This window comes from Vombatus ursinus, unplaced genomic scaffold (assembly GCF_900497805.2).
Source record: "Vombatus ursinus unplaced genomic scaffold, bare-nosed wombat genome assembly UNPS02014794.1, whole genome shotgun sequence".
NCBI classification, from domain to species: domain Eukaryota; kingdom Metazoa; phylum Chordata; class Mammalia; order Diprotodontia; family Vombatidae; genus Vombatus; species Vombatus ursinus.
In genome coordinates this window covers 20931016-20948664 of record NW_020954572.1, presented here as the reverse complement: position 1 = coordinate 20948664, position 17649 = coordinate 20931016, and the positions used below count along the sequence as shown (strand labels likewise).

Here is a 17649-nt window from a genome sequence, read left to right as displayed (position 1 = left end):
TGTTCCTTCCCTTGGATTCCCTCTCACCCCCAAACCCACAGTAGAAATTGAGAAACTCCTGTGGAATCCTAGGGAGGCCCTGGAATGATGATAGCTTGATTACTGGTATGTAGCAGCTTTCCCTTTTGCAAATCACAGTGACTTAGTAGTAGCTTCCAGCTTCTCCTGTCCTCCTGTGGGTTGGACCACCTGAACCTTGGAGGAACCACTGTACCTCTGCCACCTAGAAGAATTAGAAATCCTTCTGTAAACTTTTTTATTATTACTTTTGAGGTAATTGAACTTAATGCAGCCAATAAAATTCATTCTGCCTTTTTATTTTATAATGGTTGGTTTGTTCTAGGTTCCCAAGCAAAAATTTAAGAATTTAATCCTTTTTATTTTCCAAGTAAGTGAATCTTTATCTCCCTTTGTCTGTAAGGGATACTTAGGTTTAACCAACCTAAGTATTTTATGGAAACTTAGAGATCTCTAATTACTTGATATAAAATTAGTATTCTGAGAAAATTTACTGTTTTATTCAAATAACTTATTGCTTATTTTGTTCAAATAACTTATAATTATTCATATGCTCATGTTACCTTGTATCATGTGAGACAGTGTGTTGCCGGTAGTAGCCATTGTTATGAAGACCAGCGTTCAAGACAAGTCATTGAGACTCTCAGTGTGCCCAGGCCAGTCTTTAAGACTCTTAAGTTTCCAAACGGCTATAGATCTGCAGTGGTAGAGGGGACACTATACAACTGAAATCACAGGTCCTGTGGGGGGGAAATCATCTACGATTTTCAGATGAGTTGAAGCTTATCCTACAGTGGAAAAACCTAAATTTTTACTTTGCTGAATGTAGTTACTTATTGAAAATTAAGGTGATAACAGGTGTTAGAAAAAGACAATCTAAGCTTACCAGCTGCCTTTTATTTCTCTGTAGACTTAAAAATCACAGAATCACATGGCTAATAAATGAAACCAGACTAGAACTCAAGTCAACAAGCATTTATAAACACTTCCTATGTGCCAGGTACTGTGCTAAGCTCTGGGGATACAAAGAAAGGCAAAAACATGGTCACTGCCCTCAGGCAGATTGTATCTTAATGGGGAAACAGTGTGCCACACACAAGGAATATTGGAGGTAATTTTATAGGGAAGGCACTAGCATTAAGGAGGCCCGTGGAGGATTTGAGCTGAGACTTGAAGGGAACCAGGAAGCAGAGACAAGGAGGGAGAGGATTCCAACCATGAGAAAAAGCCAATGAAAATGCCCAGAATCAGGAGTCAGAATGTCTTGTACCAGAAGGCCAGTGTCACTGGATCATAGAGTATATAGAAAAGAGAGTAAAGTAGAGCAAGACTGGAAAAAATAGGAAGAGGTTAGGTTATGAAGAGCTCCAATATCCAAAGAGAGGATTTCATGTTTGATCCTAGAAGTAATAGGAAGCTCCTGGTGCTCCTATTGAATGGAGGTTTGGGGGAGGGAGTAGTCAGTGCTTTAGGAAGCTCTCTTTGATAGCCAAATGGAAGAGGGATTAGAGAGGCGAGAAACCAACCACAGGACTATATCAGGAGTCTAAACATAAGGTGATGAGGGCCTACACCAGGTGGTGGTCAGCTGTGTCAGAAGGGGCTATGTAGAAGAGATACTGTGAAGGGGAAAATGAGATTTAACATCAGATTGGATATGTAGGGCAAGGGAAAGTAAGAAGTCAAGGTTGACACCTAGGTGCCTGGAAGGATGATGGTGTCCGCAACAATGATAGTAAAATTTGGAAGTGGGAAGACTTTGAGGGAGAAAGAAAAGTGATGAATTCATTTTTGAACATGTTGGGTTTTATACAATTTGAGATGTCCAATAGGCAGAGATGAGAGACTAGAGATCAGGAGAGGAGCTCAGGGGAGATAGAACTGAGAATTACTTGCATAGGGATGATAATTGAATCCCTGGGAGCATATGAAATAAAATAAAATAGGGAAGAGTTATTTGTTTTTTTTCTCTATCTGTAGGAGAAAGGATAAATTTATTGAAGTCTTATACATCCTCATATCCAAAGCAACTAGATACCTATTAGGTTGAAACCAGATAACTTAAAGGGATAGGCAGCTGGCCCACCATATCTCCTGCAGGTATTTTACAGAGGAACAGTCTGCTGAGACTTTAAGCAGTCCTCAGAGCAGTTAATATCATGGCCCAATCTTTTGCCCCACCATTTTTAATGGTTGCAACCAGCTATGTTAGTTATCAACATCTTTTAAATTAAAGGCCGATCTCCATTCTTTAGACCAAGGGTCATCACTTTAGCATTAATTTTTTTTAGTCTTTAAAAACCCTTTAGTAATAATATTACTCTTAGAGCAATCTACTGTTAATTGATTTTCAGTTTTACATACTTTCTTTATAAATTCAGTTCCTTGGGAAGGGGAAGAGCAAAATGCCATTCATTTGAAATGACTTTATCTTTTCCTTTCTAGTTGCTTTTCGATTATATGACTTGGATAAAGATGACAAGATTTCCCGAGATGAATTGTTACAGGTATGTGGGGCTAGTGGTATGGATTAACTTGTGTTTTGATCCTGCCCACTAGAATGGAAATTGTCTCTTCATTCAGCCAGCCTGTATACAGAGTACTTCATAAAAAGACTTGAGCTACCAGGTATTTCAGTAGGAGGATGGTAAAAGATTGTCCTTGCTGTATAAAGTACCTGGCTTAACTTCTGTATATTCACAAGCAAACAAGCATGCAGTAAATAACTAAGCTCAGACAAGTTAACTGTTGGCAAATTACCTTTTGGGCCGTAAGACCACTTTCTGAAAGGATGGTTAGAGTGACTATCCACACCCAGAACTCACCTCCAAAAAAAAAGAGCAGGAGACACAGACTAGGATGTGAGGGCAAAGGTAGTGCTGTAATGCCTCCTGTCTTCAGCTGGCCTTGCTGCCTGACACTCCTGCTATAACCCCTGGTTCTCCTGCTAGAGGCTGCTGGACATTTGCCTCATTTGCACCCTCTATCCTGCGCTTTCTTCCTTTAGTTTAGGAGAGGACAAAATACGTCCCTGTTGGATATATAGCCTTAGACTAGACTGAATTTGAATGATTTAGGACCTTAGTTGACTCATGACCCATCTTATAAATTAGTTTATTCTAGAGTGGGCTCACAGCCTGATAACCTGGGGCGATAGAGGTTATTCTAAAGTGAATCAAAACTAAATTAGTGTCTGGAAAGAAGGAAAAATAGAAGATGATTCAAGCCACATTAAAGATTATCTCAGTTGAGTGTCATCTTATAGTTGTAGGATAGGACACATATTATAACTTGTCCTTTGGGTGAAAGTATCCTGTCTTGGATGAGATGTTCATTTACTTTCTCTGTAACAAACTCTGAAGCCCGTAGACAGCAGGATTGCATAAAGGCAATTCTATGAAGTCATTTCTATGAGGCAGTTCACTAGTAGAATCCTCCTGTATTTTTATCCTTTGGCTTACACCTGGCTGCAGGAAAGAGTTCAGTTGATTTGGGTTGGTTTGTTTGTATTTTCCCCAGATTCTTATTAAAATAAGGAAAGCTGAGAGACAGCATGTGATTAGAGCACATTTCTGGACCTTGTTTGTATCATGGATGTCTTTGGCAGTCTGGTGTAGTCTTTGGACCCCTTCTCAAGATAAAGTTTTTAAACACATAAAATAAAATACATAGGATTACAAAAGAAACTAGTTATATTGAAATAAAAATGGAATTTTATTTCCCATCTAAAATCACAGATCCCCTGAAATCTGTCCACAGAGGTCCATGGGAACCCAGGTTAAAGACCCCTGGACTAGAGTGTCAATCACCTATTTTTCTAGTCAGTGGCACTGGAGTGTTTCCAGAGCTGAGATTGACTGTATGGTTTATTCCTTTTTATATTCTGAATGTTTTTGCATGCTCTGATAGTATGATCACAACTCCTGTTTTGTTTTGTTTTTTAAATTCACCTGATGTATAGTAAAAAATTTTCTAGTCCTCATTTTTATTCTGTATACGTCTTTGTTGTAAGTAACAGATTATGAGGTTTTGTGTTCTTAGCCACACTATCTTTTTTTTCATTTTGTTGGATTATTTAATCCATTCATATTTAAAGTTATGAGAATTAGGTTTATATTTTTCCTCCATTTGTCTCTAATAATGGGTTTTTCCCCCCTCTTTCTCTGTAAACACATGTCTCTTCAGTTATTTTAGGTAATCTATTTTAAAGCAACCCTATTCCTACCAGCTCTCTGCCCCTTACAAGGCCAAAGAGTTCCTATAAAAGGTGAATCCTAGTCTTAGCCAACATATTCAGGACCAAGAAGGGCCTACCCTGATTATCCAGAAATATAGGAACAGAGTTTGACTCAAGCATAATCCCCTAACCTAGACACTGACAGGGCTGATGATATGAACACACCTACGAAAATGCTAAAACTATGAAGTGGGACTGTGAGATGCCAAAGAAGTAATCCCCCCAGCACCACCAAAAAAAAAAAATTTAGTAACTTCACAAGATGTCCAAGTAGAGCCTCAGAGTAAAAGATGGCCTAGCCACAAGGAGTATCTGGAAAATATGAAACAAGAGCTACAAAATGGAATAGCCTAAAGAGGGAAAGGGCAAGAGAAATTGATACCTTAGAATAGGTAGTGAGGAACTTTATCTGAGAACTGAATGCTTGGAAAATTAATGAACCAAACAGAAAGCAACTCAGTGAGACAATAAGAAATATTAAAAGCAAATCAAAAGATTGGAAAAAGCAGAAGAAAATAAGGAATAAAATATCAAAAATAGCTGACCTGAAAAACAAGTCAAGGAGATTTAATCCAAGAATTATCAAACTACTAGAGAAACACCCCCCCCCCAAAACGAAACAAAAAAAGCATGGATACCATATTTTAAGAAATTACACATTGAAACTTCCATATCACTTAAAACCACAGGGCATAATGAAAATAAAAGAGATCTTCTGGCTACCTCCTGAAAAAAACCTCAAAATAAAAACTCACATAATGGTCATAGCCAAAATTCAGAACTTCTGGGTCAAAGAGAAAACACTCTAAGCAACCAAAAAAATATCCCAGTATCATGGCAGGATGATGTAAGAATTGGCAGCTGCCAATATGAAGAAGAGGAGAGCTTGGAATATGATATTCTAAAAGGAAAAAATCAAAGGGTTGCAACCAAGAATAACCCATCTGGCCTCACTAAGTTTAATCCTACAGGGGGAAAAATGAATCTTTGATTAAATAGAGACTTTCTTGAGTCAGAGTTAAGATGGCAGAGTAGTAGGAATTAGTACAGCCAAGCTTCCCTCCACACAATTGCTCCAAACATCTAGAAAATGCACCAAATCCTGACAAAATCCAGAAAAAGTCACAGTGTGTCATTTGTCCAGCCCAGGCTGGCATAGGACAGGAGACAGGGAAGCCTATGGTGATGGAGTTGAGCTGAGCTGTGCACCAGAGCGGAAGAGGGTCCCAGACGTATACTGAGGTACCTTGACTAGGACAGGTGTGAACTGGCAGTTTAATCACTGACTACCCAGGTCCAGGTCACAGATCCAGGACAGGCTGAGGAGACTTGTACAAGTTTCCAAGTAGAAGTGCGCTGGGATAATAATGGAACAGAACGAGTTCTGAAGCCAGCAGCAATGTGGATCAGACTCCAGGAGCAGGACAGAGTCACATTTTCAGCATCTAGTCCAGTCTACAGAGAAATGACCGGGGCAGGAATACCAGACCAAAGTAGAACATACAGTTCTGTTATTGAACCAGCCAAACTTCCTAAATGGCTGACAGGGGCTAAGTACAGCAGCAGACTCCTCTTGCAAATATCGAAACTCAGAGTAGAAACTTTGTAGAGTTCTTCAGACGGGGAAATCGTAATCAGACTTTGCCCAGGATCAGACCACTTTGGGAGCACTGAAAGCTTGCAGGTCCTTGGCCTGTCCCTGAGATCCTGGAATAATGCAACACTTAATACCCCATGAAAGCAGCAATAGGACCAGCTCAGACCTTCCCTCCAGAAGTGCATAGAGCCTGGCCCTACCATTAAGTGGGAAGTCAGGAAGTGGACTGGAAGAGTGGGCAAACAAAAAAAGAATCCCATCATAGAATTATTATGGTGGCAGGGACATTCAAGACACCCAGAGGAGAATAACTTCAAAACATCAACAAGCAGAGCCTCAGAGAAAAACATAGCTTGGGCACAAATTCTACTAGAATCCTGGAAGAGGTGAAGCAAGAGTTTAAAAAAAAAAATTAAGAAACTTTTTATAAGTGAAATGAGAGCACTTGTGAAAAAAATTAGAAAAGAAAATTGGAGTAAAGAATTGGAAAAGAACTTAAAATCTAGGCACAAAACCTTGCCAAAAGAAGAAACTCCCTAAAAATTAGAATGGAACCAACTGGGAGCCAGTGACTTCATGAAGCAACAAGAAATATTAAGGCAAAGTAAAAAGACAGAAAAGCTAGGATGAAATATGAAATATCTCATAGCACAACATATTATTTGGGAGAAAAAAATTTAAGAATCAGATTATCTGAATGTCATGACCAAAACAAAAAAAAAAGAACTTAGATATCATATTTCAAGAAATCTTAAAACTGCCCAGATAACCAGAGGCCAAAGTGGAAATAGGATCTTCTGGTCACTTCCTGAAAGAAATCCCAAAATGAAAACTCTTAGGAACATGATAGTTAAAATCAAGAGTTTCCAAGTCAAAGAAAAACTACGAGCAGCCAAAAAGAAAGTAATCAAGCACCGAGGAATAATAGACAGGAACATATGTAATTTAGCATCCATCACTATAAAGTAGTGAGAACTTGGATTACAGTATTGCAAAATACAAAGGATATGTGCTTAAAGCCAAAAACAACTTACCCATTAAAACTGAGCATTATAAGTCAGGAGGACCTGAGTTCAAATCTGGCCCCAGACACTTGACACTTACTAGCCCTGTGATCCTGGGCAAGTCACTTAACCCATTTGCCTCACCAAAACAACCAACCAAAACAAAAACAACTGAGCATTGTAAGGGGTAAATGAACTTTTAATGAAAAAGAGGACTTCCAGACACTCTTGATCAAAAAACCAGAGCTGTGAAGAAACTTTAAAATTCAAACACAAGAGTGAAGAGAAACGTAAAAAGATAAACAAGAATGAACAATAAGTACTAAACAAGAATAAACTTCTTATATTCAAATGTGGGGAGATAATACATGTCTCCCGTTTGAACTCTGTCATCATCAAGGGTCCTAGAAGGTGTCTAATCAGATGGGGTTGGGAGGAGCCTGGGATTGTTTCTGTTATGTCTTGGTGATCTTTAAAAAAGAATGGAGAAAGGGAAGGGAAATGAAAGTTAGGAATAATTTTCTCACATAATTAGAGTGCACAAGTAGGCATCTGTAATGACCGGGAGGAGGGGGTAGGGTTTCAACTTCAATTTCACTCTCATCTGAAGTGTTCAAAAGAAGGAAGAATATATGCAAACACAGTTGGGTATAGAAACACATTTCGTTCACCAGAGAAGTCTGAGTGAAGAGGGAATTAGAGGGAAGGTAAATGAATGGTGGAATTAGTCCTAAATGAAACAAACTAAGGATGTACAAAAATGTTTATAGCTCTTTTTGAGTTGGCAAAAATTGTCAGTCTGAGGGGATGCCCATAAATTGGGGAAAGGATAAACATGTTACGGTATATAAATGTGCTGGAATACTGTTGTATGGTAACAAATGATAAAATGAATGGTTTTGGAGAAACCTGGGAAGATTTATGATCTGATGCAGAGTGAAGCAAACAAAACCACAGAAACAGTTTATACAAAGATAACAAACAACTTTGACAGAATTAGATACTTTTATCAGTGTAATGAATGACAAACCACCTTCTGGAATACTAATGATGAAGCCCACTCTTCTCACCTCATAATAGGATGGTCAAGCATTCTAAATGAGAATGAGAGAAAAAAAATTTTTTTTCCAGACATAGCCAATGTGGAAAGTTGTTTGATTGGTTATGCATGTTTGTAATGGGTTTTATTTTTCTTGTGTTCTCGGTTGGGGAGGTGAGAAGGCAGGTCTTGGCTGATTAAAAGAAAAACATATTTAAATATAATTAGGGGATTTCCTGGTATTTTTGATGGAAGAACCTAAATTGAATAGACGCTTTGAAATGGAAACTGCCCAGAAAGTCACTATATGTATGTCTTTTGACACACGAACATAATTTGCTGGCCTATACGCCAAAGAGATCAGGGAAAAGAGGAAAAAGAACTCTATGTCCAAAAATATGTAGCAGCATTTTCTGGTAATTTTTATTTATTTTTTGTTTTCAACATAAAGATTTTGAGTTCCAAATTTTCACCCCATCTCACCCCTCCCCCCACCCCAAGATGGTATGCATTCTGAATACCCCTTCCCTTCTGTCTCTCCCCCCCTTCTCTTATCCCCTTCCCCTTCAATTTTCCTGTGGGTCAGGATGAATTTCTGTACCCCATTTCCTATATTTCTTATTTCCCAGTTGCATGTGAAAACATTTTTTTTAAACATGTGTTTTTAAAACTTTGGGTTCCAAATTTTCTCCCTTCCTCCCTCCCCGCCTGCCCTCATTGATAAGGCAAGCAACTAAATATAGGTTATATATGTGCAGTTATACAAAACACTTCCATAGTAGACATGCTGTAAAAACTAACTCTATTTCCCTTAATCCTATCCCACCCCCCCATTTATTCTATTCTTTCTTTTGACTCTGATCCTCCTCAGAAGTACTTGCTTCTGATTACCCCCTTTCCCAATCGGCCCTCCTCTTTATCATCCCCCTACTCTCTTGTCCCCTCCCCCCCCATTTTCCTGTAGGGTAAGACAGATTTCCATACCCAATTGAGTGTGTATATTATTCCCTCCTTAAGTCAAAGTCTATGAGAATAAGATTCACTCATTCCCTCTCACTTTCCCCGGTTTCCCCTCCACTGTGAAAGCCTTTTCTTCTCTTTTTTTTGTGAGATAATTTACCCTGTTCTACCTCTCCCTTTCTCCTTCTAGTATAATCCTCTCTCACCCCTTAATTTTATTCTCCAGATATGACCCCTTCATCTTCAACTCACCTTGTGCCCTCTGTCTATTTATATCTATATCTATATGTATGTACATATAATTTTTTCCCTTCCAACTACCCTAATACTGACAAAGGTCTCATGAGTTACAAATATCATCTTTCCATGCAGGAATGTAAACAGTTCAGCCTTAATAAGTCTCTTATGATTTTCTCTTTCCTGTTTATCTCTTCATGTTCCCATTTGAGTCTTGTATTTGAAAATCAAATTTTCTATTCAGCTCTGGTCTTTTCATCAGGAATGCCTGAAAGTCTTCTATTTCACTGAATGACCATTTTTTCCCTTGCAGGATTATACTCAATTTTGCTGGGTAGGTGATACTTGGTTGTAATCCTATCTCTTTTGCCCTCCAGAATATTATATTCCATGCCCTGTGGTCCCTTAATGTAGAAGCTGCTAAATCTTGTGTTATCCTGATTGTGTTTCCACAATACTTGAATTGTTTCTTTCTGGCTGCTTGTAATATTTTCTCCTTGACCTGGGAACTGTGCAATTTGGCTACAATATTCCTGGGAGTTTTCCTATGGGGATCTCTTTCAGGAGGAGATCGGTGGATTCTTTCAATTTCTATTTTGCCCTCTGGTTCTAAAATATCAGAGCAGTTTTCATGGATAATTTCTTGAAAGATGATGTCTTGTCTAGGCTCTTTTTTTGATCATGGCTATCAGATAGTCCAATAATTTTTAAATTCTCTCTCCTGGATCTATTTTCCAGGTCAGTTGTTTTTCCAGTGAGATATTTCACATTGTTTTCTAATTTTTCATTCTTTTGAATTTGTTTTACAGTGTCTTGACTTCTCATAAAATCTTCCAATTGCTCTATTCTAATTTTTAAGGAAGTATTTTCTTCAGTAATCTTTTGCACTTACTTTTCCATTTGGCCAATTTTGTTTTTTAGGGAATTCTTCTCATTGGCCTTTTGGACCTCTTTTGCCATTTGGGTTAGGCTATTTTTTAAGGTGTTATTTTCTTTAGTATTTTTTTGGGTCTCTAGCAAACTGTTGACTTGTTTTTCATGATTTTCTTGCAAAACGCTCAGTTTTTCCTCTACTTATTTGCTTCTCAGAATCCCTTTTTAGTTCTTCCAAGTCCTGGGACTGATTCATATTTTTCTTGGAAGCTTTGGATGTAGGAGCTTTGGCTTTGTTGTCTTCTTCTGGTTGTATGTTTTGATCTTCTTTGTCACCAAAGTAAGATAATATAGTCTGACCCTTTTTGCGCTGCTTACTCGTGATCCTGGCCAATTACTTGAGTTTTAAACTCTTTGTTAAGGTAAAAGTCTGCTTCCAATGTGAAGAGTGTACTGTCCCAAGCTTCGGGGGTTTGTACAGCTGTTTTTAGAGGTACTTCTAGGGACCTGTAAATTTTCAGTTCTTCCAAGGTGGTTTGTAAGGGGCGAGGTGTTTCCTTTCCACCACTACAAGAAGCTTCCCCACGCCAGCACTCCTCCTCACCCCAGGACTGCCCCTCAGAATTGTGACCCAGATCCAAGCACCAATAAAGCAAAAGATTCCTGCCTCGGCACTGGCAAAGAGATCCCTGCAATCCCCCTCTGATCAGCCACTTGATTCCCCCTCAGTCTGTGGGCCAGAAGCTCAGGGAACAGCCACAACCCCCAGGGGTGGCTGAGACCTAGCTCCTCTCTCACCGCAATCACAGACTTTTCCCACTGACCTTCCAAGTTGTCTTTAGCGTTCGTGGGTTGAGAAGACTGGAAACCGCCACAGCTGCCTGTGATTCAGCCCTCTGAGGCCTGCTCCAGAGTCGCTGCGGCCTGTGTGCTCATGCCACACTGCGTTCCTCTCCCAGCCGCATGCAGTATACCTTTCTGATCAACCATCCAGGCTATCTTTGGCTGGAAATTTGTTTCACTCTGTCTTTTTGTGGGTTCTGCTGCTTTAGAATTTGTTTAGAGCCAATTTTTTATAGGTATTTGGAGGGGTGGGGTTTGGGGGGAGAGCTCCAACAAGTCACTGCTTTCCCTCCGCCATCTTCCAACCTTTTCTGAGTAGCAAAAAACTGGAATCTAAGGAAATTCTCACCTATTGGGGAATAACTAAACAAATTATGTTATGTGAATATAATCAAATATTATTGTGTCAAAAGAAGTGATGACATGGACAATTTCTGAGGAAACAGGGAAGACAACCTCTATCAGCTGGTATAGAGTGAAGTAAGAAGGACCTGGAGGAACAGTTTATTTAATAGCAACATTATAAAGAAAAGTAACTTTGAAGGACTTTAGAACTGATCAGTGTAATGACAAAGCACTATTCCATAAGATTAAAAATGCAACACATTACCTACTCTGACAGAGTTGTAATGGACTTAAAATGCAGAATGAGACATGCATTTTTGGACATGACTGATGAGGGAATTTGCTATGCGGGTTTTGATTTTCTTTGGTATTGTAAATCAGTTGGGAGAGCGTGAGAGGGAGAGAAAATAAATTTTATTTCAAAAAACAATAAATTTAAGAATGAATATGAGGCTAAAAAATAGGAGAAAAAAAAACAAAAGTAAGGTACCATGGTGGTCTGGTGGTAGTTGGGGACCTAAATTCTAATTCCATTTTTGCCACTTATGACCTTGGGCAAATCCTTTTCAACATTTCTTGACCTTTTCTCATTTGTAAACCGAGTTCGTTTCTAATCAACCTGCCATTTGGGGTTAGTTAGCCTAATTGAATATAATTGACTAAGGCAAAATTTCAAACTACCCTGACTTGCCATTTTCATGCTAGTAAAACATTTTCCTCAAAAACAACCTATAATTTCTGGACTTTTCATGTTGATAGGTACTACGCATGATGGTTGGAGTGAATATTTCAGATGAGCAGCTGGGCAGCATTGCAGATAGGACAATCCAAGAAGCTGACCAGGATGGGGACAGTGCCATATCCTTTACAGAGTTTGTCAAGGTCAGGAAATCGTTTCTTTTAACCTAGAAATTAAAATCTAATCCCTGAAAGGTGAAAGCACGTCGTGTATTTTCTGGGGACAGAGCTTGGCAAACCTGACCTTTGGAATGTTGGATGTGGGCTTCTCCTTCCCTTTTCTTTTCATGAGCCCAACACATGACTGATTTGTGGCTTGGGATACTAAAGAGGTTGTGGCTTTTGAACTTAAAACAAAGAAATTGTGTCATTGCCTATTTGGATTCTTTCAGGTTTTGGAGAAGGTGGATGTAGAGCAGAAGATGAGCATCCGGTTTCTTCACTAATAGATTGGGACCAAATTGTTCCTGACTGTCTTGTATTTAAGAAGCAGAACTTGAGTTTTTCTCCCTCTCCCTTCAGAGTCCCTTGTCTTCCCAAGCGCTGCTGCATGACACACCCTGCCCTGTTTGTGCCAGCACACACCTGCCAGCCTTGGTGTTAGAAGCAGGGCACTAAGTTATGAATGGTACACCTGGGCTCTCCTGCTCTCTGGTTTCTCCCTCCACAGTTCTCCATTTATCAATATTGCCTTTCCTTTTTGTGCTGCTGTCAGCTATAAATCCCATCAGTCTGAGAAAGGGAGGGAGGGAAGCACTCCTACCCATCCCCAAAGAGCCAACAAAGCCCCTTCCCTGGATGGAGACTGGAGCCATACATTTGTTCTAGTCAGGTTTTAGCACACCTCCTCGACTTTCTTTAATATCTCTACCCGCATGTATGTAACTACACAGCCAATCATTCAGTCTCACCATTCCTTTTTGAGCCTCATCCTCCCTTGTTCTTCCTTCCCCCAAGCTATGCCTATCACACTTGCACGTCTCTGATTTGTCAGGGCTTATAAGGTCGGTGAAGTGGCTTGATGGTTTTTAACCCTTTCCACTCTTAACTGAGACTAGGACCTTGCCTCCCCAGGAGCTTTTGGAGAGGAGTTTTGCTATTCTTCCCTGAGCTCCTTACACTCTGTTGTAGTTGAAAGACTGCGGGATGGAGGCACCCTTCCTGAAAGCACGTGGCCAAGGTCAGAGGTGGAGGTCAAGCCCTCTGGGTGTGCTCTCTTAGGTCACCTCACCTCTGATCTCTGACCTGCATGATTACTCTTGTTAGTACAGTATTTACCCTTCAGAAACTGGCCATCCACCTGGAAGCACGCTTGATTTCTAGGCAGGTATTATTGGGACGGCATCTGTGGCAATATGTATGTGAAATTTCTCATGGCTCCTTGGAAAGGGAGGCAGCCTTAGCGTCCCGAGATCCTCGGTATTGACACTTGCAGCATGGTTTATACTTCAATATTACTACACTGAAATATCTTATATTTTGAGTGCCCAAGTAGACAAATTAGTGTAAAGGAAGTGCCTAACTTATCCCAGACCAAGAGATTTTAAGATTGTCCTCAGTATCTTGAAGTTTTGCACACAAAATTAATTCTCTTTAAAACTGACATTTGCAAATGATTATGCTGGAATTCATAGCCAGTTCATATTACAGTTCCAAAGAGATGAATGTATTGCATAGTTAGCCTCCTGGTTAACTAGCTTCCTAGATCCTCATATATACTGCAGCTGATTCTTCAGAAACGAGGGGTCTGGCACTGATTGCACATCCTGCGTTGGGTTTGTAGGCCCTTGAAAAAAGCCAGAGCAACTTCCCTACCAAAGTCAGCTTAATTGAGGCTTCCATGAATCAGGCTGTGCCATGCTAGCTGTTGTATGAGTTGATTCGTTTCTGTATCTGCCCTGGACTGGCTTTTTCCTGGCTCCTTGCTTGCTTATTTGCATCAGAAGACTGATCAAGGTGTACATGGGATTCTTTGGGAAGGTACCTTGCTGACCTATCCTGAATTTTAGAATGTCAGCTGAAAAAATGGGGTAGGGTAAGGAGGTAGTCAGGTGGGGCAGTGCAGATGCAAATTGCCAGTGACATTCTCATGAGGGAATGAACCTAGATTACTGCTCAGATGACGTAATATAGGAATTGTATAAAAGGGAAGAATTGTCCAATGTGATCTGTTAAGAGAGGTATGTTAGTGGCTTCACGACTTGCATATTTAAGGTTCTCAAGGAAAAAAAATGCATTTTCCCCCTTTGGCTGTATAGCAAACTGTTTTAATCCACGGTTGTGCCTTACTGTTCCATTAAAATTGTATTCTTTGATCCATCAATAAATACTTGTGGTTAAAACAAATAAACCCCTCTTGTTTTAGACTTTTGTTGAAGCATAATTCTTTTCTCTTCCCATGAACACACACACTTTCTTCCCTCATCTCCTCCACCAAAAGTGGGTTGCAAGTACAGTAATTTATGACTTATTTACACCCAAGGCTGCAGACACAACTAGACAAAGGACAACTCTGCTTCCAGTTTGCATGGATACATGTGTATTTGAGAGTTCACCAGAAGGCGGTAACTTTTTTTTCTTTTTTAAAATTATGATGAATTTGACAATCATCAGTAAGCACAAACATTTACATATAGAGAGATTAGAAAATGAGGGTTCATATGACACCATGATTCTGTTACGTAAAGCTAAAAATGTTTCCTTGATGCTCTTTTCATCCTTACGGAGATTATCACTACCACTCTTCTCCCCCTCAAAAAACAAACAAAAAACCCAACCCTCCTTAAAATAAGTAAAATGCAAGCGAATCCATACTTAAGCTGTGTCAGAAGATGTATGTCTCATTCTACACCTCTAGTGCATCACCTCTCTGCCAAGAGGTTAGAAGCATGATTCCTTATCAAACATCTGGAGTCATCACTGGTCATTTCATCTTTCAGTTACTTTGTTTTACAATGTTACAATGCATTAATTGTTCTGATGCTGTTCACATCACTGCCTCAGTTCATAGAAGTCTTCCCAGGGTTCTCTAAGTTTGTCTCATGTCATGTGTCACTCCCTATGCCTCTTATTCTAACAATTCAATCCAACAAGCTTTTATTGAGGCACCTACTATATTCCAGATATTGGAGAAAAAAAAGATTCCATAACCTCAAGGAGTTTACAGTTAGCTTTTCGCAGCCCACATTATAGCAAAAACAGTGAAACAGAGTGGGAATGCTGTGTGAATAACTGCTGAGAGAACATGGCATAGAGAGCTGACCTGGAAGCCAGGAAAACTGTGTGTGGGATAGCGATGACCCTTACCCAAATTAATTCAGAGGCTTCTCTAGAAAGTAGAAAGGATTTTATTCTGATCTCATGAGAAAGGGTGACTCACACTGAAAGGTGGTTAGATGCAAGACCACGGGTGGTGTCGGCCAAGCAAGCATTTTTATAGGTTCTAACTGCAACTGGGCACAATCTAAACGGGGCAAAACTACCCTGGCAACAGCAGTGGAAATTACAGAATCGTTACATTGTTTGCACCTGCCTTTCCCTCCTTCAAGTATCCTCGGTACATCCTGTTTGTTCATTTCAGTTCCTGGAACAATTTGCAACAATTTAAACATATTTATCCGGGCTATTTACAAGCTTCCTGACCTGGATACACATATATTATTATTAGGGGTCTTCACCTTATTTTACTCATTTTGCTCATTTAAGTTTAGATTTTATGAGAGGTCTTCACCAATCTCACTTAACTGGGTTCAAGTCCTGCCTCAGATACTGGCTGTGTGGCCCTGGGCAAGTCATTTAACTTCAGTGTCTTGGCAATGCTCTAAGAATAAGCTGCAGAGAATGTAGAGGGAGTTTATGAAATCTCAGGTTTAAAAAAAGGACAGCTGATCAGGAGAGGACCCCCCCCAAAAATCCATAAAAAGCAATAATGACATCCTCTGGAGCTACCGCGATATAACTATTCTGTTCAAAATATGAGTAAATAATTATTTTCCAGATACTCTAAGAAGTCAAAGAATTGAGTGACACTGCTTAGGAAAAAAAGTGCTAAAAAAAGCAGATATCACTTATTTAGAAAATCCATTTATGTGGAACAGAGTTGGCATCCTAATAACTCCAGCTAAATAAAGTGTTTCTGTATGTGGAAGCTTGTTATATTTGGACTTCAAGAAATTGATATTCCAAACCCTATGTAGTAGCTGTGAGGTGATTTTTTTTTTTAATTTTCCCAAGTTAACTGGGAAAATCCAATGTGAGATCAGCACAAAACAAGGATGGTCCTACTGAGCTTATCAACAGAAGCTTTATTTTCATGAAATGGTTCTCAGAATAGTAGGAGAAAAGCATGTCTGCCTTTGCAGACTGCCCCCTTTTTTCTGCCCCCTTTTCAGCTACCTTAGTTCAAACTCAGATTGTGACTGTTCCCTGAAAATGTACTTATTTAGATGTGACTCAGACCCAGGTGAAATGGTGTCTGAATTCTGTACCTTGTGTGAAACGAAGAGAACATATGCATGGAGTTCTTGAAGGCAGAAGCTGGGTTTGCTCAGCTTCAATGAAAGACCAGTTTAAGTTTTAGACTGATATTGTAATATTCATTTTTAGGGAGGAAGAGGACAAAGAGTTACCAAAGAGACTTTCACCATCTTATGAAATAGTTTCTCAAAACAGCAGTGAGTGGCTACATTACTTCCTGAACCAAAACTATCCTTTTCAGCAAAATACTTTAACATTCTAAGGGATCTATATTCTCATCTATGTAGATGTTCCCTTCAATGATACAGAATGCAACTGATTCGTGGCTGCCCATCCTATACAATTTCTATTTCCTCCCATAAGTTTTTTTCAGGGGAGGCTACCCAGAGTTTTTAGTTTAATGGCAAAGTACAAAAGTTCAAATGTTTTGACTCCGAATTCAAAGATACTTTTTGTTCCTCTTTCTCCCCATCACCTCTCATTTCCTAAGCAAATGCAGAAAAGGACACTGAAAAGCAAAAGAAAACAAACTGTGGTTACTAAAAAAAAAATTATTTCCTGTGCCCATGATCACAGATCACACTACTGGTGTCTTCATAGATCTATCAAATATTCAGTCTAATTTTAGGAGACTTTAGCTCCAAGGGAGGTTGTGTTTAAAAAATAACTAACTCACAAAGCAATTTCAAAACATCCAGAGAAAAGGGTGGTTTAACTAGAAACTATAAAGAGGTATATGATTTTTCAAAGGACAGGTGGTCCTAAAAGTGAAATTCTAACTATATAATCATAAGTAATAGCTGTAAGGAAGACAGATGAGAAGGCATCTAAAGAAACCACTGCTGCTATACAAGGAGGTGTAAAAGATAGAAGGCAGTGAACATAAGGATGACTAAATCTGGGAATACAATTTGACAAAAATTGAGCACCTACTATGCCAGATATTTGGGAGAGTACTACATTAGGTAGGCCCAGGGCAAATATAAAGTTTACATTAAATAATGTACCTGCACTCATGGAGCTTCTAGTAGAACAATATTATACATATCTAAGTAGAGATAGTATAATAATCATAATAGTTGATAATTACATAACACTTTCAAGTTTGCAAAGCCCCTTAGATATATTATTTCATTTGAACCTCACTCACAATCAATGATGACACCAGGGTTGTGAACCTGGATGAATGGAAGGATTGTGGAGCCATCAAAAGAAATAGGGTAGCTAGGAAAAGGGGATGACTGGGCGATAAAGATTATGAATTCTGTTTTGTACATACTGA

At 39.3% G+C, this 17649-nt stretch overlaps 1 protein-coding gene across 1 annotated transcript in view; it reads left to right on the top strand.

Moving 5' to 3' along the window:
* CHP1 (calcineurin like EF-hand protein 1) overlaps window positions 1-14257 on the top strand; it is a 48607-nt gene extending 34350 nt beyond the window's left edge. The window contains exons 5-7 of the mRNA XM_027869948.1: window positions 2464-2525; window positions 11913-12035; window positions 12284-14257. Coding sequence (XP_027725749.1) covers window positions 2464-2525; window positions 11913-12035; window positions 12284-12337 — 239 coding nt within the window. The 3' untranslated portion in view covers window positions 12338-14257. The remainder of the gene's footprint in view (window positions 1-2463; window positions 2526-11912; window positions 12036-12283) is intronic.
* Window positions 14258-17649: the final 3392 nt, after the last annotated feature.